The sequence below is a fragment of the Ooceraea biroi genome, chromosome 3 (assembly GCF_003672135.1).
Source record: "Ooceraea biroi isolate clonal line C1 chromosome 3, Obir_v5.4, whole genome shotgun sequence".
Taxonomy (NCBI): Eukaryota; Metazoa; Arthropoda; class Insecta; order Hymenoptera; family Formicidae; genus Ooceraea; species Ooceraea biroi.
The window spans coordinates 10,448,684-10,475,968 of record NC_039508.1 but is presented as its reverse complement, the minus strand read 5'-3'; the positions used below and the strand labels follow the sequence as shown (position 1 = coordinate 10,475,968).

Sequence of the window (27,285 nt, the reverse complement as noted above, 5' to 3'; positions counted from 1 at the left end):
CCAATTATATAATTCTATAAGTATAGACAGTTAAATTAAAAAAGTCGTTTTTTTATTACAGCATTTTGCAAGCCGTACTTATTTATTATACATTTTACGTCTGTGGAGATCATAAAACTCGATTCCGAAGCGTACAATTCGCCAGATAGGAATCCTCAACGTACACTGATCGAATTATCCAGTCCACGTTATCTAGGCACAGCTTCGAAAGGAATTTACGTGTCTGCTGTAAATTGTTATCTTGAGTTACTGAATATTGAGGGTTCTACCATTATGCCATTGAACAGCAGTTTGACGAGTCTGGACACGTTGTATGTATTCTCCTGCCTTTTTAAGCTAGAGCTATCAGCACAGGCAAGTCGACACGTTCTTTTTTAATTGCGTTTCTTTTATAGAAATCAAGAGGATGAGAGTAGTTCAGAATTCAGTTTCACATCAAGCTTAATGGAGACTTTAGACGGACAGGGGAAGAAAGTACACTTCGCTGGAGTACAGAAATATTGAAGTGGATTTTGTATACGATTTTGTTACGTATGACGTTTAATTTAATTTAATTTAATTTTCGTATCACTTTTTTGTACCTATCCGAAATGATAAATTTAACAAAATAATATTTAGCATTGCAATTATATATAATAATGACAGCAAGAATATACAATTCTGTTCTGTCCGATAAGCGAATATATTAGAATCGTATTTAAGTTATAAGTAGTTCTGTATTACATATCTTTACATTCTACCTTGTGTGTGACAATCTTGCCATTAATCCTCTGGGAGTTCTTTTCGGATATGTATAAATTAGACGCATTAATTAATTGATTCTTTGATTCATAAATAAACTTATATTTACATGATACCAATCATTAAATGTACTTATTCATTTATTTATTTGTAAATGCGTTCAAAGAACGTCACTTCAGTTACATAAAAACATGTAACTCGATGAGACAATAAAATAAGAAGAAAAATATTCGATAATATGTTGATATTTTGTTGATATTTTGATGAATTTAATTCAGCCTAAACGTTCAGAGGATTAAAATCACATGATACATGATCGCATGACTACAATTAGTATTAAAAAACCAAATTTCGAAAATGTTTATAATAACAGGAAGAGCTTTATTTTTTGTATATTTTAATAATTTTAATTTCTGGAAAGTACAACTACGAAAGTAAAGGTAATTTTTATCTATAAGTAAGATTAAGTGTACTTATATATCATATAAATACTATATTTAATATATATTATTATATTTAAGTGACTTTTAATAGCATGAATGATATAACGATTACGTTATAATATATTCTTTATACATATTAATAAAATTACTGTATTTTTATAATTTAGCCTAAGGTATAAAAAAATATAAAGATATAAAAAAAATTATATATAGAAGCAAATTAATTACATATAATAAATGAGAATTAAAAATATTTTGTGTATGTGCATTATGTATGATCTATATATTATCTATTTTACTAATTTGCTTTTAGGAATATATGCATAATATTATTTTAATTAGTTTCAAATATATCAAATATATCTACGACTCGTAGACTACGAGATAGATATTACATAAATTATTTGTGCTTCGTAACGGTCAACGTAACGCTGCAATCGGATTCATAACATTGTGTACAATAGACATCCTGTACAAAAGAATATGTAATTTTTAAGAATATGTAAAGGAGCACAAACAGGGCATGTATTATGTAAAGTGATGCCATATCCGGCAACCCTTGACCTTTACGTCAGTACAGTGAATATTTATCACAGTTTGGACAAGAAAAAGTGCAATAATTTTACTCATCATTTAATATAGGCCATTTTACGTAATGCATGCTTTCTCTTACTCTGACTAAATATGATACGTCCGATTATCTATCATTTTTAATTTGATACATCTCGTACAAATAAGTTTAAAGAAAGTAACAGTAATAAAATGAATACCCTAAGCAATAGGAAAATCTTCCATTACGAAACTGTCGTTTCAAGGTCCTTTGGTTTTAGAAAAAGAGTAACTTGCGTTCAAAAATCCTGTAAACATTAAAACACATTAGCCTTGAGAAATATTAAATAGTTTTGAGGAACATTGTAAAGTTAAATAATGTAAATAGGGTACAAAGTGCAAAATGATATTTAATTATAATTGTAATAAGCAGTGCTTTGTGTGCGTATAACACATTACAACGTATCATTCGACATGATGCATATGATCGCAAGTAAAACGAGAAATTAAAAAACGAAAAATTAACAGAACAATAGGATCGGTATAATGTCGATGTATATAAGGTGAGTCTCTCGTATAAGATAATGTCGATAGAAAAGGATCGGTATAAATAATATAGAATGACAATTAAGGAAGGAGACAGTAAAAAATCATTTACGCGGAAACGATCCCAGTAAGCAAGAAATATTAAACTAACGTTTTGAAACGTTGATTTTATGTTCAAATTATAAATGTTTCCACATAATATTTTTACAAATGTTTTTAAAATATTATTTAGTAATATAATATTTGTAGATATATAAAAATATTTTAGAAATATTAGTATAAATATTTTTTAATGTTGCTTTTCAGTAAACGAGAAACATCAAATAAACGTTTTAAAACATTGATTTTATAGATATTTTAATGTTTTTATATAATGTTTCATGAATGCTTTTAAAACGCTATTTATAAATATTCACCAAGCGACCGATAGATGGCCAGGCCAAGCATAATGTTCTCGCAAGAAACATTTGCGTTATCACCTTATAAATAACCATCCGGAAAACCGATCCAGCACTCTTTTCTTCTTCTTTTCTTTTGAAATCATTATTGCTTGAAATAATATCTCATTCCAAAAGAGTGAGATTCCACTACACGAAATTTAGAGAGTAATTCATAAAATATAAAAATCTAGTTTTTTACAAAAATGTGACTTAACTCTGTCTATCTTTGAGGCACTGATATATAGAATGGATAAATATTTTTCTGATGGTTTCTGAAATGTTTTTTTTCCCGAAAATTGTTGAAAAATATTGCTTATAATAGAAATAAAATATTAATAATAATGTTGCATAGATGTTAAAATCAATATTGTCTTAACGTTGATAAAATGATAACATATATTTCATAATATGTTTATATATCATTACTTTATAATATTATAAAAATGTTACTATATAATGTTAAGAAAATATAAGCACATTATTATTTGCAACGATATATTACTTCTTTTCTAACATTACTGAAATCTCTAGATGTGACTCAAAGTTTATTCACTATGATGTTGTATACAACATTAAGAGCTACATATTTGAAAATGTTACATGTTGTCAAATATCATTGTATCAACGTTGCATTAATGATTTTTTGCTTACTGGGATCTATATAACTTACCAGTTCGAAAGAAGGCACCTGCATTAGTTTTATTATACTTGATTGTTAAGGACGTTTCAAAGTTATCGTTAAGTTTTTTCTTTTACTGACAACTACATGACTTTTTATATAGATTAATTCCTTTTATCACTTGATACATAAAATTGTTGCGAGTTGATTCGTCTTCGCGATATTGTCCTATGCAAAAGAATGAATACTGTATGAGATATTTTAATAATTTCACATATTTTCCAGCAGTACCTCATGAAGTATTTATGCTTTGAAAGAGAAAGAGAAGGAGAAATATATCTTATATTAATACCTTTGAATATATTAATAAGAAATTTTCTCGATTAATCTGTTATGATATAATTATAATTATTTGTAAACAAATGTTTAAATTGTCTTTGCCCAGATAGCACAAGATATTCCTATGAATGTTTTAAGAATATTCTTGAAGAATATTTGGAATATTCCATAAGTCATTCTTATATATTTATCTTATGTTCGTAGGACATTCGAATGGCACTATTATAAATCTTTTGAATGTGAGTAGAATAATCTATCGAATATTCTGTATAATAACTATGCATATTTATAGAATATTCAATAAATATTCTAGGAACATCCCGGTAAAAACTTTTTTATATATAATCAGACAAAACTGGTTATACAAAATTATATATCATTTTTGTCCATATATAAATAGATATGCTTATATATAAATGAATATGATATATATTTGTATATTATTAAAGATATGTAAGTAGTAAAATATATTATTTATTATAATCTGAAAGTCCGAAGTCTTCGAACTTCAAATTGCTTGCGTGCGTGGAACTACATGGCATCCATGGGAGTCTCTGTGGCGCAAGCGTAAAAATTCTCAAAAAAATTAACATACCAAGGCGTGTATATTAACTTTATTATATAACTGTCAGGCTAAATCTTAACATCGAGTAAGAACTCGACGCGTACACCACATAGCGGTGCGGAGCGAAAACACATATTCCTAGTTTATATAGAATCATATACAATTATATATGAATGCATCTGAATCATACTTGTGTTTATGTATATTTATACATGATGCAAGGCTTATATATATAATTATATATTAGACAAATACAGATCCATATATAAAATATATATAAAACATTGTAACGTTATACACAATGTGCAATACATAAACTCGATGAATATTCTAAAAACGTTCACGAAGAATATTCTATAAACATTCTACGTATCATTATAGAATATTCAATTCGAATATTCTGAAATTAAGAACATTTGCACTCCATAAGAATATTCATAGAACTATGTGTGCTATCTGGGTAGAAATAATCGCACTCGCACTAGATAGCAAGGTACTCAAATATATGTAACAACGAGAACATTCTGACTTTCCGCAATCTGATACATTGCACATCTGATGATGTGCTATGCAAATAGGCTTTAAGGAAGTCCAAAGTAGTTGTAATGAATTCACATCGTTAAATTATACTTCGGGTAGGGATATTCTTCGTTATAAAAAGTCGTATGTGCATTGCTTTGCCTCTCAGTCGTGAGTCATCGCGTTATGGTGTTATTATAGTTTCGACATATCCTTAATTAACATTTTTTTCATCAGAACGAACCGTCGAACTTTGGACAGTGCAATTAGTCTGGATTAATACAAAAATTAATTATCAGTCTTGCTCCATTGATGAGATAATTCTTTGGTAAGAAAAAGTTGACGATAGATTTTGGCATTGACGAAAGTGAAGAACAATCTTGTGGAAACGATGCCTGTGCCTAAATCAAAGTTCCCCAAATTAGCCAGCACACCTGGCGAGGAAATCGTTATTTCTGGCATAGCTGGTAGATATCCGGATTCTGACAATGTAGAACTGCTCAAGAATAATCTGTTCAACAAGGTCGACTTGGTTACGGATGATGATCGTCGATGGAGATTTGGTAATTAGTAGATTAAGTTTTGATCGTTGTAACACAATAAAAAAATAGGTTAATAATTATTATTAACATATTTTTTCGGAATGTTGGCAGATCATGCGGAAATTCCTCAGCGACTCGGAAAAATCAATAATGTCGGCAAATTCGATGCGCTATTCTTTGGAGTACATTTTAAACAGGCGCACACGTTGGACCCGATGTGCAGGATGTTACTGGAGCATGCTTATGAGGCCGTCATCGATGCGGGAATTAATCCGAGGCAGTTACGTGGATCGCGAACTGGTGTTTTTATAGGCACATGTTTCTCTGAATCTGAGAAGACTTGGTTCTATGAGAAGTTGCAGGTACATTATCTAATTACGAATTACGAAGCGGTGGTATCATTGTAAGATATTCTATATAGAAGCCAGATGCATTAAGGGAGAATGATAGAATTTTACTTTGCAAAGTTGGAAATTCGAAATTGTAAGATTTACAATTCGACATCTGCAATCATCATATTAACATATTTTTTAATATATTTCTCTATTATTATTAACTATGTTACCATTTATCCAATGGCAGTATTAACAATTACGTTGTATAATGTTGTAACAAAGTTATTGTATGTTGTATGTTATAACAAATTATGTTGTAATATAATTAACATATAATATTTTCCTCTTTCATGTAATTAGGTAAACGGCTTCGGTATTACCGGATGCAGCAGGGCTATGCTGGCAAACAGGATTTCTTACTGGCTGGGAATACATGGACCGTCATACACCCTGGATAGCGCCTGCAGCTCAAGTCTCTACGCCCTGGAGAATGCTTATCGGTCCATACTAGACGGACAGTGCGACTCTGCCATCGTGGGTGGATCAAATCTGTGTCTTCACCCTTATGTATCGCTGCAATACTCTCGTCTTGGTATATCTCTTGTTAGATAATTATATTATATGCATGTACCAAAAATTAATGCAATAAACAATTACTTAATAATAATAATAATAATGATATGTAACGACATGTGTGTAATATGCTTGCAGGAGTTTTATCGTCCGATGGCACGTGCAAGTGCTTTGATGCCAGTGCAAACGGCTATGTCCGTAGCGAAGCGATTTGCGTCCTGTTTCTGCAAAAGGCGAAGGACGCAAAGAGAATTTATTCTACGGTCGTCCATAGTAAGACGAATTGCGACGGTTTCAAGGAGCAAGGCATTACGTTTCCATCAAGCGTAATGCAGAGCGCTCTGCTACGCGATTGCTACGAAGAAAGCGGTATGTCGCCAAGCAGCGTGTCTTACGTAGAATGTCACGCGACTGGCACCAAAGTCGGTGATCCCGAAGAATTAAACACGATCGAAAATATTTTCGTTAAAGACAGAACCACTCCCCTGCTGATTGGTTCTGTTAAGTCGAATATTGGCCACACCGAGCCCGTCAGCGGTCTTTGTCAAATCACAAAGGTGATGTGTTTTCTTTTTTCTTTTTTAATGGAAATTTAATTAAGCCTTGACAGAGGCTTTTAGCTTCCCTGATGAGCTGATCCTTACTTACTTGTTACTATTATTACTGAAATTACGATTCTGCGAACGTTCGGAAAATTTGTGCAATGTAAATAAATTTCATAAAGTTGCAATATTCGCCATAGGTGGTGATAGCAATGGAGACCGGTACGATTCCACCTAATTTACATTACAAGACGCCATTAAAAGGCATGAAATCTCTCGAGGATGGTAGACTCAAAGTCGTTACCGATACGACGCCTTGGGAAGGTGGCTACGTGGGTATTAATTCCTTCGGTTTTGGCGGAGCCAATTGTCACGTAATATTAAAATCCCATACGAAAGCGAAGATCAATAATGGCGCCAAGACTGACGATTTACCTAGACTTGTGGTGGTGTCTGGTCGTACTGAAGAATCTGTCAAAGTATTTTTAAATGATGTAAGTAAGAGAACGAGGAAAAAAAGAGATATTTCTAGCAAACGATACATGAAGAATGAGATATAGCGGAATTATAATTTCAATCCCATACAATTTCCGCGAGGTATTCTCTTTTAAAGAACACTTGGCAGTGTTTGAAGTATCGGTACACTCATCATTAATCAAATTGTAAATTTAAGAAAATTTATTTTCATTTTTGTAGGTCGAGAGACATGCAAATGATGTCGAGTATGTCCGTTTACTGCATGATATTCATGCTGATGATATCCAAGGACATTTGTATCGGGGACATACGATAATCGGTTCGAAGACAGCAGAGAAACCCATAAGGCAAATAGATAATTTTTCAGGAACGACGAGACCGATCTGGTTCGTATTTTCCGGAATGGGATCGCAATGGCCTGGCATGGGTATGCATCGCTAGATAAACTCCAGTTTTATTCGAACTTGGAATGTGAAGAGAAGATAATTAATGCATTAAATAAAAAATAGGTATCGAGTTGATGAGATTTCCTGTCTTCGCTCAAGCCATTCAGAAATGTGATGCTGTCTTACGGCCGCGTGGTGTGGACCTTATGAATATTTTAACGAACAAGGATAAATCTATGTTCGACAATATTCTGAACTCCTTCGTGGGCATCGCGGCAGTACAGGTGAATAAAGTTATAATTATAAACACATCTTTACGTTATAACAAGTGTAAGCTTCATACCGCAAAAGAAAAGCTGACTTTATTTAATTAATTTTTTTAATGTATTCTGACACAGTATCAATTTTACAGATTGGTCTGGTCGATCTCTTGACGTCGATAGGCATCGTGCCGGATAATATCATTGGCCATTCTGTCGGAGAACTTGGCTGCGCCTACGCGGACGGTTGCTTCACTGCCGAGCAGATGATCCTGTCAGCATACTCGAGAGGTTTAGCGTCTATCGAAAGTGAGTTGATTTTCGGTTCGATGGCAGCCATCGGTCTTGGTTACGAAGATATCAAAAATATGTGCCCATCGGACATCGAGGTCGCCTGCCACAATGCTGCGGACAGCAGTACTATCAGTGGGCCCGCGGAATCTCTGAAGAAATTCGTCGCACAATTACAGGTGTCTTTTACCTGCTACGTTTTACTCCGCAAAAATTGTTTTCTTTTTCACACATCCTTTACTTCATAACATCAGAGATTGTAAACGTCATTCGAGTTGTTCCTCTTGACGCATCTGTTCTAACTAAGTCCGCATATACTCGATCAGGCTAACAAAGTCTTCGCGAAGGAAGTGAACTGCAGCAACATAGCTTACCACAGTCGTTACATCGCGCCCGCTGGACCGAAACTCTTGACTTACTTAACTGAAGTAATCCCCGAGCCGAAGCCACGCAGCCGGAAATGGGTGAGCACGTCCGTTCCTCGCAACAAGTGGTTCACCGCGTCTGCCAAGCTGTCGTCCGCCGAGTATCACACCAACAATCTTTTGAGCCCCGTATTATTCGAGGAAACGGCACGCATGATTCCCAAGGACGCAGTGACCATCGAAATCGCGCCTCACGGTCTTCTGCAAGCCATCCTGAGACGATCCCTTGGCTCAGGCGTCACCAACATTCCGCTCACCCAGCGCGGCCACAAGGACAATGCGGAGGTCTTCTTGCAAGCGATCGGCAAGCTTTACAACACTGGATTGCAACCAGACATTGCTAAACTCTATCCGCCTATCGAATATCCGGTTAGCCGCGGTACCCCGATGATCTCTCCTTCTATTAGGTAAGTCCATAGAGATTTTGACTAGATCTTGATAAGAAACGAGAAGAAGCTGCATGAAGATTCTTCACTATTGCTCTATTGGTGTAGATTAGAAAACTAACTGTGCAACGTTACATGCTCCTAGATGGGAACACTCTGATGATTGGTACGTCACGTCGTTCAAAACGCAAAAGAAAGTCACTTCCGGTGAGAGAATCGTTACTATCTCGCCGAAGAATGAAGACCATGTATATATGACCAATCATGTCCTCGACGGAAAGAATTTGATACCCGCCGTAGCGTATCTTGGCATGGTCTGGGAAACGATGGCTCTGCTGCAAGCAGAGGCACACACGAACCTGTCGGTTGTCTTCGAGGATCTCACTTTCATGCGTGCCACGCATTTTCCGAAAGAAGGCGAAACCCAACTAACGGTGATGGTTCAGAAAGGTATGCCCGTTGTTCTCACCCACATGAAGCTACGTTTAATATGTGTACGATATTATTCTTGTTAGGATCGCTTGTAATTATATTTTGTTATTAAAGATTCGTTGTAAGAAGTTTTGGAATATTTTAATTAGTTTTAACAACTTCCTCAGGTACTGGAAAATTCGAAGTGTCGGAAGACGACATTGCGATTGTAAGCGGATTAATTCGCGTCACGCCGAATCCCCCTTCAGAAAAGGTGTCGCCCGCACTTTTGCCAGAAGATACCGACGAGGAGGAAGTAATGAACACTGAAGACATTTACAAGGAGTTCAGACTACGCGGTTATCAGTATGCGGGTCCCTTCTGCTCCTTGAAGAGCACGTCGATTTCAATGACAAAAGGACACCTCGCTTGGACAGGTAACTGGGTGACGTTTATCGATGGCATGCTGCAGCTGATGCTTCTGGGAATGGACACGAGAGATCTCTACCTAGTCACGAGAATACAAAAGATTGTGATTGACACTAAGCTTCATCAGCAAGAGGTTCAAAAGCTTCATTCGGTAGATAGACGTAAGTTTTCATGCACATCTCCTCTCTTGTTATAAATAAATTGATATTTATGTGTTATATTGCAATTTCTTCTCGTTACAGAACTTCCCGTACGTGTCTACAAAGACTGGAATATAGCTATGTCAGGCGGAGTTGAAATTCGAGCTCTCGTATCTACAGCCATACCTCGTCAACTAATGCATGCTGACCCGATCCTCGAAAACCACAAATTCGTAGCGCACCGCGACGGAGCGCAGGTTTCCCTGCAAGAAGCAATGAGATTGTCGACGCACATCGCGCTTGAATGTCTTCAAACCGCCCACATGAAAGCCATCGAATTGATTGACAATTCTGATAAGGTGGCAGTGAACGAGTTGGCGTCACCTATCCTCATCGAGATCTTAAATGATACACCTATCGTTCAGGCGAACGTGTGTCTAGCATCAAATCGGTTTGCCATGGGCGAGTTACCTTCAGATCTGACTCGCGTAGATATAAGGAGAGTATCAAAAGATGCGGCACTGGTTGTCGGTATCGAGCTCCTTACGAAGAGCAAGAATGACCAACTGCAGCAGGTTGTGTCAATACTGAGGAACGGTGGTTTCGTCTTGACGCGAGAGAAATCGCCCAAGCCTGACAATCTCTCGGCACTTTCAAAATATCATTTAGACATAATCCTAGAAAAGAGTACTGGCAAGGAGAACATTATACTTTTAAAGAAGAAAGAGATGATCAGGAAAACAGAAGTAGTTTATATTAAGAACAATGAATTCAGCTGGCTGAAAAAGTTAAATTCTGTTATGAATGCGGAAAGTAAAAATACGGAGAATGTGAGAATATTACTCGTTGGCGAGGGCGACTACGAGTGCGGCTTGCTAGGCTTCGTGAACAGCCTGAGAAGAGAACCAGGCGGAGAGATCATTCGAAGCGTCTTGATACAAGACAGCAAGGCTCCTGCGTTTTCTCCGCAGAATTCTTTCTATTCGGAACAGATTCAGCTGGATTTGCCTATCAATGTATTGCGGCCGGGCAAAGTATGGGGTTCTTACAGACAGCTACCGCTACCGAGCCAGAAAGCAAAACCTGTCCAGCACGCGTTTGTTAAGCAATTGGTATGTAAAAAAAAATAGAAGAAATGTATGGAAAATGTAGAATAATGCCGGAATATTTCATTATTTTATTTATGTGTGAAAAATAGGTCCGCAACGATTTGAGCTCGCTTAATTGGGTCGAAGGTCCCATACGTCCCAGTAATAATCAACAGGGTCTAGTCAATATTGTCTACTCGTCTCTCAACTTTAAAGATATCATGTTGACTACGGGAAAGCTTATTGTGAATTCAAACGAGAGACGCGATCGATTTGACGAGATAGCGATTGGCTTGGACTTTGCTGGCGTTGACGCAGCTGGTCGTCGTGTAATGGGGATTTGTGAGAACAGGTAAGGTTTTTTATCCGATATATTGTATTTCTTCGGAATTGTCAGAAACGACCATTGAGGAGTCAATCATTTTCTCATACTTTAAAGAAACAGATGACATATGTCTACGTGATAGTCTAGGAGTAGAAATTCATGTGAACGAATACTTTCAGAGGCATGGCAAACGTTATCGTAGCCGATAAAGACTTATGCTGGTACGTGCCTGACAATTGGTCGTTGGAGGACGCAGCTACCGTGCCGTGCGTATACGCTACGTGCTACTACGCGCTGTACATCAACGGCGAGATGAAGAAGGACCACAAGGTGCTAATACACTCCGGTGCCGGTGGCATCGGCCAAGCGGCGATACATCTCGCTCTTCATGAGGGTTGCGAGGTGTTCACCACCGTGGGCACGCCTGAGAAACGAAAATTCATACGCGAGAAGTTCCCGTCGATCCCGGATGACCACATAGGTAATTCGAACGACACCTCCTTTGAACAAATGATACTTCAGCGAACACAAGGCCAAGGGGTGAACCTTATTCTGAACTCGTTGGCCGAGGAGAAACTTCAGGCGTCAGTTCGCTGTGTGACGAAGAACGGTCGTTTCTTGGAGATTGGCAAGTTCGATCTTGCCCAGAACAATGTTCTGGGAATGATGGTATTCCTTAAGGAGATCAGTTTCCATGGAATTATATTGGATAATGTGCATTCCTATCCGCAAGAGAAGATGGAACTGAGTAATCTTTTGGCTGAGGGTCTTAAGAGTGGAGCTGTTAAGCCGCTTGTCAGAACAGTTTTTGAACGAGAGGAGCTAACAACGGCCTTCAGATACATGACGACCAGGAAGCACGTAGGCAAGGTAAAAAGGAAATTTTATGAAAATGCTAAGTACAATTCTCGGTACTCCTTAATTTTGTGTTAGATATTATCAAAGAAAAATGATGGAATTAATGGAAAAGTAATTAATTTGTCGACATTATATATATATATATATATATATGTACATGTATCCTTTATAGATAATATTGAAGATCTGCGATGAGAAGAATATTGGGAAGCCTGTTCTCGCTTTACCTCGATATTACTGCGACAGCAAGAAAAGTTATCTTCTTCTGGGTGGGCTAGGTGGTGTCGGATTGGAATTAGCTGACTGGCTAATACTGCGAGGCGCCAGAAATCTGGTGTTAACGTCGAGGACGGGAGTGAAGACTGGTTACCAGCGTTCGAGGATCGACCGATGGAAGTCTTATGGCGTGAACGTGCTCATCGTCACGGGCGCCGACGCCTCGAACCACAAGGATTGCGAATTTATATTGAAATCCGCAGAGAAGCAGGCTCCGGTTGATGCTATTTTCAATCTCATTGCATCGCTCAGAGATAACATCTTGAAGAATCAAACGGCGGAATCATTCGAACAGTCCTTCAAGGAGAAGGCTTGGTCGACAAAGCGAATGGACGAATTATCCAGAAAGCTGTGCCCGCAACTTCGACATTTCGTAGCGTTCTCCTCACTCTTTTGCAGTAGAGGAAATCCTGGACAGACGAATTATAATATGGCTAATTCAGTGATGGAGAGAATCTGCGAAGAAAGAGTGGCGGACGGTTTACCAGGATTGGCCATTGAATTTGGTACGATTGATGAAGTTGGTATTGTTAACAACATGCAAGCCAGCAACAAGGAACTCATTATTAACGGTGTTCAACAACAGAGAATTTCCTCCTGCCTTGAAAAGTTGGAGGAATTTTTGTTGCAAGATCAGACGGTAGTGTCTAGCATGGTGGTGGCTAAGAAGGACACGAGCACTTGTGCTACCAATATTGTCGAGACTGTAGCGAATATTATGGGTAAATATAATTTCTTCCATAATATATATTCTGTAATATAATATATATAATTTATATATGTATATGTTATATACTTTATTTTCTCTTTCTTTTGCAGCTGTGAGGGATATACAAACCGTGTCTCAGCATACATCACTGGCTGAACTTGGAATGGATTCGATAATGTCTGTGGAGATTAAACAGTCGTTAGAACGAGACTTTGATATGTTCCTTACCGCGCGAGATATCCGCAATTTGACCTTCGCTAAACTGGCGGAGATGCGCAGTAAGGATGTAGAAGAGACGCAAGAGCAAGGCAAGGGACAAGAGACTGAAGTATTCGACATGCACCTGTTGATCCGAAAAGTGAATGACGAAAATATAACTCCCGAAGTCTGCATGGAACTCCCGACTAGGAAGGATTCGCGCAAGGTCGACGTGTTCTTGTTACCGGGAATAGAAGGTTGCGGACACATATTTAATGCATTGGCTCCGAAAATTAGACCTCGAGTAACGTGCTTGCAATATGGAGCGAACAATATCAAGTCCACCCTAACGTCCATACCGGAATATGCCGATTACCTTTTACAGGTACGTGTATAGCCGAGAATGTAAGAACAACAGAAACAAAAGAAACAAATTTTATATTTTTCTTGAACCAAACTAAACTTACACTTATCGTTGAATTTTTCAGTACGTTTTACCAATAGCGAAACAGAAAAGAATGTTCTCCTTAGTTGGATACTCTTATGGCGCATTGATCGCTCTCGAATTAGCGAAAAGATTGGAAGATCATAACTTGAATGGCCGATTAGTGCTGATTGATGGTGCTCCTCAGTTACTAAAAGCAATGATAGAGCAATTCATGCCATCTTCCACGCAGGAAGAGCTTCAAAACAACGTTTTGCTCAGCATTATGGATATGTTACAACCCGGTGTGAGCGGAAAGGTAAATTTTGCTTTCAGGTGTTAAAATACTCTCGAGTGTACATTCCATCCAGGTTTTAATTTAGACGTTATACCATCGACGTGGAATAACATCCTCGTATCTTTCTTTGCAGCTACTTCTAGCTCTCGAGAAATGCGCGAATTGGGAAAAGAAATTAGATAGCTTCATTTCGCATATTCCTCGTGACAGTGTGCCGCTTTCCGTCGAGAATCAGAGAGCGCTGTGCACAACGATTTACAGACACGTTGTCGCTCTCAAAAATTATGATCCTTCGGCTTTACAATTACGAACGCCCATAACACTTTTGAAACCTACGAAACCATCTGTCCCCTTGGCCTTGGAAGAAGACTATGGTCTACGCAAGGTATTGGCATTTTTCGCTTGTTTATTAATGCCTGTTAATTTTTTTTATGTAAAAATACTTGATAAAAATCTTTTAGATCACGCGAGACAAAGTGGAAGTGCATTACATCGAAGGCAATCACGTTACAATGGTAGACAGTGACACAGTTGTAACCGTGATCGGTGGAGACCCAATCGAGGATCCTAAACTATTTAAGAAGCTTATACTGGAAGACAGACCACTTGAAGAGGAAGACCACGAGGAGCGCACGAGGACTTGAGCAGAAAAACCTACAGCTTTATTTCTTAGATTTTTCTAAAGAATTCAATAAGCGTACTGTATCGTCAGATGCATTATTTTGAACGTCTTTATTGCATATTTGTCTAAAAAATAAATGTTAAATGCATCTCACAGTTTAAATTACAAGAATTATGCAAAATTCTTTGAATGATTCCCGTTTGTAAAAGGAAGTTAATTAATTAGCAATTAAAGTACAAGTGTCACAAGGGTATTAAAGAAAGGGTTCAGAACTTACAAGGTAGGTAGTATTCGTTAAGTTAAATAAGAAATCTCGACAAATAGGAAATAATTAACATTATCAGAATTACGAGAGTTTTTGATCTTCGATATGAAGTTGGCATTTCTTTAACGAGACACTTAAGCAATAAGATACATAAAATTTGTTTACAGAAATGCAAGAAATAAACATATATAGGCGAAACTTATGCCGTTACGTTTGTTTGTTTTAATAGCGGAAGAGGCGAAAGTGTTTTTAGAAATTTTTAGCGAAACTTCGTCATGTCATAATCATATTTTAATGCAAAATTAGCATATATTTGTGTTCAAACATCCACAATAAACTCACAACATATTATACATTAGCACTCATTATATCGCTTTGTAATAATTAAAAATTTCATATACACTCGATCTTGCAAACAGAATATTAACAGATAAACTATTGTTAGCAACATATAAATTTCATAGAATCTTACTTTATGATTACAAAAAAAGAAATGACGGATCAAAGTCGCAGATATACGTGCTGTTTGTTGAATAACTTTTCAAACACGATTTGATCCTCTCTTCCCCGCTGGATGGTACGTGCATGATGCACTCGGACACGGGTGTATCGTTATTATATAATATCCATTTAACATAATTACTTGTATATAATTACGTAATAATAACTTCTCATTACTCTCTACGTAAACGATATAAATAAAAAAACTATAAAGTTGATATATAAAAAAAAATAGATATAACATGTGCAACGAATTAAAAAAAACACGGTATATTTCACTTAAACAGCAAGATCATAATGAAGTCCTCTGGCACGAAGTACATTCAGGATTATCGAAAGGAAACTACGCACACTACGGACGTATTTAAAATTCACACGAATACAGTATTACTCAAGCCGTTATCATACAATGGGAGAAATCGCGAAACACGTCTCGTCTCGTTACGCTAATCTACTTCACACTCGCCAGATTATTGAGATGCTCTCACTTTTCCGAATACGGTATTCATATTTTTGTTTTTTCTTTTTTCTTTTAATATATGTGAAACGCGCTGTACTAATCAGAGATTTTCATAATTCCATTGCCTCAAACGGGGGCGATACATTATTTAAATCGGGAGTAGCATCGTTATTGTTGTTATTGTTATTATTATTGTTCGATGTACTTGGAATTGGCGTGGGAGTGTCTCTCGTCGGAAGGACGCGAAGATGTTTGCTAGGCGGTTCCCAAAGAACCAGAGCCATGCATCGTCTTTCTCTGAAAAATAAAGATTATACAAATTCAGTTGTCTGAAAAAGTGTAACGGATTACATGTGCTTCTTGTAATGCATTACGTGCTCTCCAATTGTTCCTTTCTTCTCAATTAAATTAAATAACGGAAAATACATGCTTACAATTTAGATAGAAAAGTTGATGGCAGAATAGGCTTCAGTCGCTTGAGTTCCTCTGAAAGAACCAATCTCGGATGTGCATCGTTTGTTTGTTCGCCTTTCGTCGCGTTCACCACTTCAACATCCATATCCGCTCCCTCACGCCCTGTCGAGGGTGAGCTCTTAGGTTCATCATGATTGCCACTAATATGCAGACCTTTAAAATGTGCAGTCATCTTCTCCGCTGTTATAAACTGTTTCCTCTGGCGCCTATGTGGAAAACAGTACACAAATTTGTCAGACAAATACTCATGCGAGTAGTCATAGCTAAGATATATCTAAAGTATACCACACACTCACACATCTACGAAATCCTGAGTTTCCAACTTTCGTTTCTGCGCTTGTTGAATGGTGTGTAAGGCAGAATTGGTGTCCCCAGTGAACCTGATCAACTCTTGTTGGTGCGAGCAAGGTGCCCTCCATGGGATACTTATCGGCGGTACTTGCGGTATCTGTGCCCAAGGCCCAACTTGTTGCTGCTGCGAGCTCTGTTGGTTCATCTGCTGAAAGATCGACTGTGGTGTGCACAAATGCGCACTATCCATGGTGTTCTGAAGAGCATACAAATTAATTATCATGATGCCACGCACAGTGGCACAAGATTCTTTCTCTTTCACAACAACAGCAAGATGCTCTTGTTCTCTTAAATTCTTGCAGAAAGAGGACTAAATTTGCCTACCGTCATTTGAGATGTACTTGGTTGTGTACTGGATGTTGTGCCTTTACTCGTGCCCGCTCGTGGCTTTGATGGATCCAGGTTAGGTTATTGGACAACGTCGAAGAACGACACGACGTTCGTTCTTTTAATCACGCGAAATTACCGAGAACAAAGCAATTTTACGATTCGATTAATGACGAATCCTCGAGACTGGACGCTAACCTATAGCCACTGTTCGCAATTTAACGAGCGTTGTAAAACTATCGTGATGTGTTCACGTTAGGCGACATAAACCCAGACGTCTCCGTACCGTATGATGTAATGATTGTTTCTCATTTCAACGCTGTGCAATGAACGGTACACTAAATTTGCCAAAAAGATAGCTACGATTGGCGATCCTCTTCGTTGAATCTGTTGTCGTTTGTCCTTGCAGGTAACTTGTAGGCACTTGCAGGTTGCGAATTGTAAACTTGTTTGCTTATCACTTGTAGCATAATACGTGCTCCCCTTACACTCCTTGCACCGAAGTTAAATGAAATTTCAGACTGCGTAGGTAATTTATCGGCAATAGATTAGAGGTTAGCTAAACATCTGCCATCAGTTTTAGCTTTATTAACCAGCAAAAAGAGTAAATATTATACATTATTATTATATATTGTGTAATAAAAGTAAAAAGTAAAACTATATGAACAACGCGCTCTCAGTTTTAGTTCTTCGAAACTCCGTTACAAAGCCTCCATCCTGTCGTTGATCTAAAGATGAAAGTAGTAGTATGACTTCATACTGGATCAGACGCGATTTCAAGTAGCACAACTAGCATAAATAAGAAGCTTTCATTTTACAATAATATAATTCGAAGGCGGGTTAAATAAAGATTTTATTCAAAATTTTGATACCGTCTAGTCTCCGATTAACAGCACCAAAGTGTCGAAAGTGGATTGCGCTACTCTCGTTACACTTTCGTCATGGCAGCGTGTGACAGCGAGTAATGTCGGAGATTGGCAGTTCGGGACTGTTCAAGACTGAGAGAGACGGTACATAGTCCGAAACGTCGTATGATTGACAACCCGCTCGTTCCGAGCACTTTAAGAAGCCGCGCGCGCGAGAGGTCGGCAGAAATCGTTCGAAATCTCGAACGTATGAGCGTGCCAGGAGTAACGCGTGTCGAAGTAAATGTCAAGTTTACGGGAATGAACGGCAGTCGCGTCTAGTTGGATCGCGTGCGTGATTCGCGTCGCAGAAATGTCAAAGCGCGCCTCGTTGTTCGCGTGCCGACAGTGAGACCTCCTCGCGAGCAGCGAGTGATCACCGAGCGAGCGACAATCCCGGAGGGACAAAGCGCGGCTTCATTGAGCAACCATGAGTTCCGTCTGGAAACGCCTGCAACGGGTGAACAAGAGAGCCGCCAAGTTCCAGTTCACGGTCTCCTACCATGAGGTTACTCTGGAGACGACGACGAAATGGTGAGCGTGTTTAATTTATTGTCAGTTATTGTCGCTAACGAGAGTTTTGTCTGGCTGAACAAATCATGCTGATCTCCTATTGTTTATGTAAATGACACGTTCAGAGTGCAGTCACTGTATATTTTTGAAGACTAGCTAAACGCATTTTCAATTAATTGCAGTTAGTGTGACATTGAAGTAATTGAATGTCTTGTAATCGCATAGAGATATTGCAGTAGCATGTTCTGACAGTAAGGAAAATATAGGAGTACCATAACATTCTACAGGAAACCAAACAAGCTGAGCGTTGTTTGGACAAGGCGAAGCAGAAGGGTCAGTTCGGAACCCTTAGATTGGGAGCCGAGTCTGAGCGATCCGTTGAAAGGTGTTATCAGCTGGGCAGTTCCTGACAATCATACGGTTTCTGTGACGCTGTTTAAAGACCCGCGAACGCATGAACTAGAAGACAAAGATTGGACGTTTGTCATCGAAGATGTAAGAAGCACAAAAAGTGCTCGTATATATTTTCAAAAGTGCACATCTAGTACAATGGTACATGTATTTCCGTTTTTGAGCAGGTTTCGGTAACGGGCAAAAGGCGTCATGTAGCCGCTGCTAATATAAATATGAAGAAATATGCAACTTTAGAATCTAGTCAACAACAACTCAAATTAGACTTAAAGCCAACTTCTAAAAAGATCGTTAGCGCTACGCTCGAGTGTACTTTGTCATGCGTGTTTTTGCGGGAGGGTAAGGCGACGTAAGTGCACAGTTCAATCTCATTAACATATCTCATTAATCATGCCAGTTCACGGAGTTCGCTTGTCATTCTTGATTGCACTATCCATTCCAAATAATTTCACAAAAGCTTAAGCTATTCTTGATCCATCAGGGATGAGGATATGCAAAGTATGGCTAGTTTAATGTCGGTTAACAACAACAGCGACATCGCGCCGTTAGATGATTTTGATAACGAAGATATACCCGAAGACGTTGAGGAGGTGTCGGTAAAGAATCTGGACGAGATTCTGGATATCTCGGCTCAGCTCGATCTAATGACGAGCAGTCTCACTGAGAGTGAATTACCCAGCACTCCCATAAGCGGTGAGTCTTGCTGATGACTCTTACAATTAATTTGCCGGCATAGAATTTAGTGCGAGTATTTATGATTCACGAAATTGAGTTTATTCATTAATCGTGCAATTGTGTTTGTAATAGTGGCGAGCTTGTCGAAGGATGATACTACCCCTGTAAATGACGGGGAACATTTCATACGCGATATTAGTCTAACGGGAATCGGAGACTCCCTAAAGGAAAAGTCGCCCATGAAGGATAACGTTTCTGTTGAAAATGAGTACGTACGAATAAACGATCAAAGAAAAATATATTAGTATTGATTAATATTGATGCAAAGAAAGATAATACTAAATATGAGAGACTTTGTTATTCTATTTTTCTTATTAATCAACATAATGTCACGTCTAACCCGATAATAATCCGGATTTGCAATATCTTTGTAGCAAAAACATTGAACACAGCACGATGAGATTGCCGTTGCAGCCGCTGGACCTTAAGAAGAACGACGCAAACGTTCCGAGACTGAAGGAGATTACTCCTGGGCAGGATTTACTGGAATGGTGCAAGGAGGTCACGAGGGACTATCCCGGTGTTAAAGTCACTAATTTGACGACATCTTGGCGAAACGGAATGGCATTCTGCGCGATTATTCATAATTTCAGACCCGATCTGATGTAGGTACATTTAAAGGGATTCTCTTGATTAGCGTGACACGTACAGTTTGTTTCTCTTCCGTCCCTCCCTGGGGGAAAAATGTCGGCGAGCATTCTTGGTAGTGTGCCAGTTATTTCATTCGCATGTTCCATTAATAAACACTTTGAGATTGTTATTGTTCTGCGTTGAGCGACTCGCGTGCCAACATCTTGAGGATTATTTTTGACACCGGAAAGGTCGACGTATTTACATATGTATACTGCGACAGTATTGTGCAAATTAAGGAAACGATGAGAATATTAAGGTTGAATAAATTATGTTAGGGTATAGATAGATCTCTCAATAGATCAAAGATACCTTAATGTCAGACAATATGGAAATTGCAACTTTGCAGGGAGATCGATTCGCTGTTGCCGCACGATGTGAAGGGCAATTGCAAGAAAGCGTTCGATGCCGGCGAGGTTCTGGGAATACCCAGAGTTATCGAACCGGCGGACATGGACATATTAACTGTACCTGATAAACTAGCCGTGATGACGTATTTGTATCAATTGAGAGCGCATTTCACCGGCCACGAACTAGAGGTGTTATATATATAACTGTTGTTTTTCTTTGGCTACTCAAAATAAAATAGCATATCATTACACCTGTTTCTATCCTATTATATCTAAATTAATTATTTCAGGTACATCAAATAGGCAAAACAACAGACGAATCTTCTTACATGATTGGCAGATTTAACACGGACAACAATACGGACGTGAGTGTCCAGCTGTTCGGTCAGGAGATCATTAACTTGCGGAAGAAGGAACAGATCGAGCAGAAGAATAACAAAGCGGACAGCAACCGACGGTAAGTACACTCACCGTGACATTGTGCAATCAGTCGAACTCGAATGTAAAACGATCACAACGAGCAAGAGCAAAGGCAGGATTACAGATTCGCAATATTTGCAGATCGAATCCGTTTGACAATAAAAAGGATGATATCAGCATTGACTCGTTGAAGAACAAGCTACATTTGAGTCTGAATACCGACAATCAGGATCACGATCAATGCAACAAGGATAAGTCGCCGTCCAGCGTGAAGGAGGTCAAGGATATCATCCTAGCCAGTTCGAAGAGTATTTTGGGCAAAGTGTTGTCGCCGACTAAGGAGAAGTACTCGTCGAGAGAGAAGGTACGTAGATGGACGGAGCCGAGCTCGATATTGATCCCGACATCCGCGATCACTTTCAACTACGTCTAGCGATAAAAGCGTTGCGCGTATCGGCACTCGCGCATCAATTACTCTTTCGTTGTTGAGAAAAACGATGTACCGATTTACTGCAGAGCAAGTCTCCACCGAGAGTGCAACAAGCGCAGCAACGTCCGATACTTATGACACGCCGGCAATTAACCGATCCATTCGGCTCCGATGACGAAGAGGAGAACATACAGATAGTCGACGACAAATGGTCGCAATCGATCTCGATCACTAAATCGCAAAGTCCGGTCCGTGACGTCAGTATATACGAGATTGCGCAGACTATCGCTTTTTATGCATTTCTTCTGTTCTATTACATCTTGCTGCATTAACAATAAACCCGTAACGTGCGCACTATTTCTAAATCTATATATATCTATATTTGTTTCCTCATTACATTTCTTCATTAGCGAATTGGCCAAACGCCAAATGCGTTCTACGCAAGAGTCTCTGTCTCTTTACTTTCCGTTTCGAATCGACGAGTTTCTGTAATCGCGTTTCCTTCCCGGCAGGAAATAATGCCTATATATAATATATATAGAGTTGCATGAGATAAATATGCATGAGACAATTGCGCATAATAATATGTTTCGCGATGCACGAAATGTAGACTTGTACAGGCTGTCTCGTGAGCTTTGCATTAAATTCTTCGGTATTTTATTTAAACCTGATTTTCACAATTTTTATTGAACTCCAAAAAAAACGGTAAAAATGTTATGAAAAAGTATTTCTGTGAGATGCAAATCTTGCGAAACATTCTACGGTAAAGCTTGAAATAATACGCCAAAATCATAAATTATTAACAGATTTTAGTTTTGTTTTCTTCACAGGTTTCGAATTTAATATAATGTAAACATTTTGAATATATAATCTTTATATTATATATTAACTTATGATGCAACAGAATTTTCTATTGGCATTTTATTTATAGAATATCTAAATAAAAATAGTTGGAAGACCGATGACAATTTTGTGTGACTTGATATGTTGCTCTCTGCTTTAATTCTGCATACATTTACTTTTACATTATACAAAGATATTCTTGGATTGAGCTGACATATTTATGAAGAAGCTTTGCATATCTTAACATATAATACCTTGGAATTATCAATGCAAGCATTAAGAATATCTCTTTTAGGATTCACTGAATTCTGGTGATAGAGGAAGTCGGGGTAGTTCTGAATGTCAAGGTGCATCGCCGCCGCATGGAGAACAACGTTCACATGTAATTAACGATATCCACTTTTAATATTATGATGCATTCACACTTTCAATATCACAGTAGTTCTTTAAAGTAGAGGCAATTATTTCAAGTAGAGAAAATAGAAACTAGTAAAAATAGTGGAAAGAGAATTTCATGACTGCTTATGTACCGATCACATTTTTATTTATATTTGTATTTTTATTTTTACATTAGTCGTTAGTTAGTCGGCACGATGAATTGCGAGAGCGTGCGAGACAGCTTTTGGAACAAGCCAGAAATCAAACTAAGCCAGCTGGATTCATCTCTGCTGCGATCAGTCCTATCGAAGTATTACATTTTCATTTATTTAATATTTGCTAATTTTCCATTATTGCATTGCGCATCTCTTCGAGATACATCATTACAAGTCTATATATGTGTGCGTGTGTGTAATGTGTTTTATAGGCACAAAACGACGACGTCAGACAGCAACAGCTGCGCGAGAGAGCGAGGCGCCTGATAGCGGAAGTAAAGATGGGCGTCACTGTAACTCCCAGTCAGCTGAATGACGACAACAGCAGCGATAGACGATCGATAGACGATCAAAATAATAGCCCTAGACGTAGCATCACTCCGTCAACACCCGGCGATAGGCTCAGTATAAAGGTATAAAAGCAGTGTAAAAGCACCACTTCACGTGATACGATTTATTTTTTCAAAGTACGTAACGTCACTGAGATTACAACGGGATAATTATAATTAATTTTTCAGTCCGAATATAATGGAAATATACTGGGGAACACGAGTGTGATGGATGGAGAGAAGAAAACTGGTTCGCCTTTGTACTCCTTCTCCAAAATTATAGAAAGAATCTCACCCGATAAAGGAAGTCCCGACAGAACCCCATACACGCTTCGAGGGGTACGTTGATGTAATCCAAGTTGTTAATTCGAGATTTTGAAGTAGTCAAGAAAATGATGAATAATATTAGTTTCTCAATTTATAGCTGGGTAAGGACATGTCGTCTTATATTCAAAATGAGCTAGAAGCCCTTGAAAGGGAACAGAATCAGATCGATATACAGGCTGGCAAGCTCGAAAAGCAACTGAGAGCGGCCATGGAAAGTGATAACGAAGACGAAACGGAAAGACTGATGTCTCTGTGGTTCACGCTGGTTAACAAGAAGAACGCGCTCCTAAGAAGGCAAATGCAATTAAACATATTGTAAGTGTTTTTTATATTAGTGTATTGTAACTTTTACTAAAACTTCAATAAATAATATTAGCGTAACAAATTTGATAAATGGGATTTGTTTGTTCTAAAGGGAAAAAGAAGATGATTTGGAGCGACGGTTCGAGCTGTTGAATCGTGAATTGAGAAGCATTCTCGCGGTGGAAGAGTGGCGGAAGACGCCCGAACAAAAAATGCGTGAAAATTTATTGTTGGAGGAGCTGGTGTCTATCGTGAACAAGAGAGACGAATTGGTGCATCATCTCGACACGCAAGAGAGAGCGTGAGTAGTGACAAATGCATATCATACACTTTATAGTTTATTCAAAAATCACTAAGTTTTATATCTTGCTTCCTAAATGACTTTTAGCATTGAAGATGATGACGAGATAGAGCGTGACTTGTCCCGCGCTGGACTAGCTCAACGAAACAAAAATTGCGTCGTGCAATGAGGAGTTAATTGTCTATCACGTTTTTCCGAGACTATTTTCAAGGTAAATCATCCAAGCCATTTATCATTCAAACGTTTTTTCAACAAACAAGGAACTTGTTTATTGACATTCGATATTTTTTAAAAGATGCAGTTACGTGCAAATGCGTCGTTTCTTGATGTTTCTACAGGCATGACCCATTTTGCTGTGGCGTTGCCAAAGAGTCGACGAAACTAGATATTGCAGAGTTAATATGTGTGACGTTTGATGGTTTACAAACAGATCATTTCTAGGGGATCTTTTTACTACACGTGATAGATTAATTTACAAGGATGATTTAATACTCCGTCAACTGCTTTAGATACGAGCGCATCGGCGAACAACTCGCAACGTTGATTAAAATCTGAAAATATTGGGGCATCGGACGAATGCTGATCAATATGTGTATGGTTTTTGTATGTTACTCAACATAATGACGATTATTTCACGTGATAAGCATTTTGCTACGTGCTTTAAATGGAATATCGCGCATTAGTAGGATTGCGCGCAAGTAGATGAAAACGATACGCGCTGTGGAGTTGGAAATCATGCAAAACAATCGAGTAGAGTAAAGTAGAGAAAAACAGATGCGAGATTATTCTTTTCTAAATAAACGATTAGCAAAGTACAGCAACTGCAGACGCAAGTTGAGAGTTGAGAAAAATGGGAAAAGAGTGGCAAAAGTATGCTTTAACAATTTTGTGGCCATATTGGCAATCCAAGAGATCTAATTATGAGATTATTTAATTTTGCATTAAATAAATTTATTTAAATTGATTAATACTTGGTTCAAGAACGTGAATGCAAGAATGCAATTATTTTTTAATTACAAAGTGGAGCACTTAATTTATGCGAAAATTTATTTAATCGTCGAGATATCGAAGACCAAAGAATTGTAAGTTATTACTGTGAAAATTTGAGCACTTCTGCTATCGATATCATTTCTCTATTGATTTCCCAGTGTTCTTGATACTATTAAATAACTATTCTACATAACTATCTACGAAAAAGTGGGCTATTGTGCAAGAGCATGTGCGAGGTATGCGAAGATTAATTCAGCAGATATATATTTCGTCACGTTATTCATTTAAATTGATTATCGTGAAGAGTAGATTATTGAATGAAGGCAGATTGCGCTGACGTTATATACATTTCCGGACTCGCGTTAGTCTCGTCGAGATCATTCAGATGTACTCTATTTGTGCCATATCTGTGTGAACGTTGGAAAACTTTTTACGTCTTATTTGACGAGCTCACTCGTTACAATGCAGGAGAACCCGACGATTTTTACTATTGCAGTATGCTATTTTGTGGAGCAATTACTACGATGTAATTCTTATGTGGTATGTCTGTGTATAAAAAATATTGTGTTGACTGTAACATTTCGACCAAGTGGCGTGTTATTTTTCAAGCGTTTCACCACGTGAATTAACCACGTTGCACGAAGAGAAGAGAAGAAACAGATGTGATCGTTCAAAATTTCTTCCCTTTCAGTATGCATTCGGCCTAACGGATCGCGTATTGGATATTGTGCACGAGCAGAAAATCATGCTTATTACATCCTGTTGTTACGTTCAGTGTTCAAGTTAACGTTAATCCTCCTGTTGATGTTTGAGTCATCTTTATCACTGCTGATTTAGTATAGCCCTTGAGAATTGAGAAGGTGTGCTACGTTGGTATCCGTTAAGTGATCTCTCTCTCTGTTTACAAGTACCCGCAAGTTGTGAACTTTACGTTAACATATAGCAACATATACAGACAGTTCGTAAGTACAATTAAGAGCGTGTTACAATGAAGAGTTTCGGCGCGGATGCTCAAAAACACTGAAACTTGAATAATAAAAACGATGTAGTTGGGGACAGTACGAATGTATATATGTCCTGAGCGAGAACCGTATGAAAACCGCCCTCCTGAACTGTCGGAACACATAGTATTGAGAAGTAGAGTAGGAGCAAACCTTCGGAGAACATCAGAGGAACGATCCCTTTGATGTCGTAATATGTACCTATCGTGATTAGATCGAGTAAACGTCTTGAATGCATTTTATATATTTGTTCTTTGTCATAATATGCTAGTTTCTCGAAACCGATCAAGAAGAATCAAGCTGCGCAGTCATGCAATCGCTACATAGTCGATGCAATATCGGTGTGACTGATTCTCAACATTGTGCGACACGGTACTTCGTACCACTGAGGAAGGAGATATTTCAGACTGCAAGATTATCTCTGCTCCGTTAGACCGAATCAGCCACTCGTTACATGATCTCAATCTGAAATTCAAAATATACTAAAAATCTTGAATCGGCACAAACCAAATCTAGCTCTGACATGGTGCAGCCACCTGCGAGTTATAATTTACACGAACGCGACTGTGTAAAAGGGGCTATCGATTTCGAGCAGATGGTATATAGATAATTTAGCAATAATTTATTATTTTCTCTAGTGCCTATGGATACTTGTATTTACGTTAATGGAATTTAGCACATTTAATTAATTAATTTTAATTTATTTTACTCTGTATTACTATGTATGAGAGATATAATTATTGTAAAGATAATCGTTCTTGCCAATGCTATAATCTTGTGGAGATGTTCTATTTTCCTTCGTCGATATTAATCGTGATATATGTAAGAGGGTGCGAGCGAGCGAGCAAGGGAAACGTATCACGCAATATCCGCCATTAATAAAGAAAGACTTATAAAGCACTACAGAAGTAATAAATATGATGTTGATAATACCACGGAATGTTGTTTTATTATTATTGCAGAATAACGCATGTATCTGTATAGACAGAACTAATCTTGGCTCTTCTGTCGCGCTTCATACAGTTGCGTAAGTCGTATAAAACTTACGACGAAATATCGAGGTCAACGTG

The 27,285-nt window shown here is 38.0% G+C and overlaps 4 protein-coding genes across 11 annotated transcripts in view; 3 read left to right on the top strand and 1 right to left on the bottom strand.

Annotated features, from left to right (window-relative positions):
- The window catches only part of LOC105277125, a 51,079-nt gene extending 49,761 nt beyond the window's left edge, over positions 1 to 1,318 (top strand). The window contains exons 21-22 of the mRNA XM_020030861.2: positions 62 to 311; positions 396 to 1,318. Coding sequence (XP_019886420.2) covers positions 62 to 311; positions 396 to 504 — 359 coding nt within the window. The 3' untranslated portion in view covers positions 505 to 1,318. The remainder of the gene's footprint in view (positions 1 to 61; positions 312 to 395) is intronic.
- A 3,292-nt stretch (positions 1,319 to 4,610) lies between these two features.
- On the top strand, positions 4,611 to 14,931 carry LOC105276900 (fatty acid synthase). The gene is made up of 19 exons (XM_026968276.1): positions 4,611 to 5,324; positions 5,415 to 5,665; positions 5,999 to 6,230; positions 6,350 to 6,768; positions 6,954 to 7,247; positions 7,450 to 7,657; positions 7,740 to 7,900; positions 8,029 to 8,346; positions 8,494 to 8,999; positions 9,124 to 9,428; positions 9,578 to 9,979; positions 10,061 to 11,070; positions 11,157 to 11,398; positions 11,551 to 12,241; positions 12,402 to 13,227; positions 13,325 to 13,797; positions 13,901 to 14,155; positions 14,268 to 14,519; positions 14,596 to 14,931. The coding sequence occupies exons 1-19, from the start codon at positions 5,153 to 5,155 to the stop codon at positions 14,776 to 14,778; spliced, it is 7,200 nt and encodes a 2,399-aa protein (XP_026824077.1). The 5' UTR covers positions 4,611 to 5,152; the 3' UTR covers positions 14,779 to 14,931.
- Positions 14,932 to 15,310: 379 nt separating this feature from the next.
- LOC105276897 lies at positions 15,311 to 17,561 on the bottom strand. Its single transcript, XM_011334888.3, has 5 exons — positions 17,421 to 17,561; positions 17,132 to 17,252; positions 16,753 to 17,003; positions 16,417 to 16,662; positions 15,311 to 16,279 (listed from the first exon to the last, which is right to left on the bottom strand). Exons 2-5 carry the CDS (start codon positions 17,135 to 17,137, stop codon positions 16,093 to 16,095), a joined length of 690 nt encoding a protein of 229 aa, XP_011333190.1. The 5' UTR covers positions 17,138 to 17,252; positions 17,421 to 17,561; the 3' UTR covers positions 15,311 to 16,092.
- Positions 17,562 to 17,857: 296 nt separating this feature from the next.
- On the top strand, positions 17,858 to 27,152 carry LOC105276898 (EH domain-binding protein 1). Of its 8 annotated transcripts, none has more exons than XM_011334891.3 (18): positions 17,858 to 18,573; positions 18,840 to 19,047; positions 19,131 to 19,312; positions 19,445 to 19,656; positions 19,771 to 19,906; positions 20,073 to 20,303; positions 20,678 to 20,867; positions 20,969 to 21,135; positions 21,240 to 21,462; positions 21,615 to 21,776; positions 22,667 to 22,753; positions 22,946 to 23,059; positions 23,177 to 23,377; positions 23,483 to 23,632; positions 23,718 to 23,935; positions 24,036 to 24,224; positions 24,312 to 24,435; positions 24,520 to 27,152. In XM_011334891.3, exons 1-17 carry the CDS (start codon positions 18,470 to 18,472, stop codon positions 24,391 to 24,393), a joined length of 2,856 nt encoding a protein of 951 aa, XP_011333193.1. In that variant the 5' UTR covers positions 17,858 to 18,469; the 3' UTR covers positions 24,394 to 24,435; positions 24,520 to 27,152. The 8 variants fall into 8 exon arrangements, with proteins under 8 accessions (XP_011333193.1, XP_011333192.1, XP_011333191.1 ...); XM_011334890.3 differs by having other exon boundaries at positions 21,615 to 21,785; positions 24,563 to 27,152; XM_011334889.3 differs by having other exon boundaries at positions 21,615 to 21,785.
- The last annotated feature ends 133 nt before the right edge of the window (positions 27,153 to 27,285 follow it).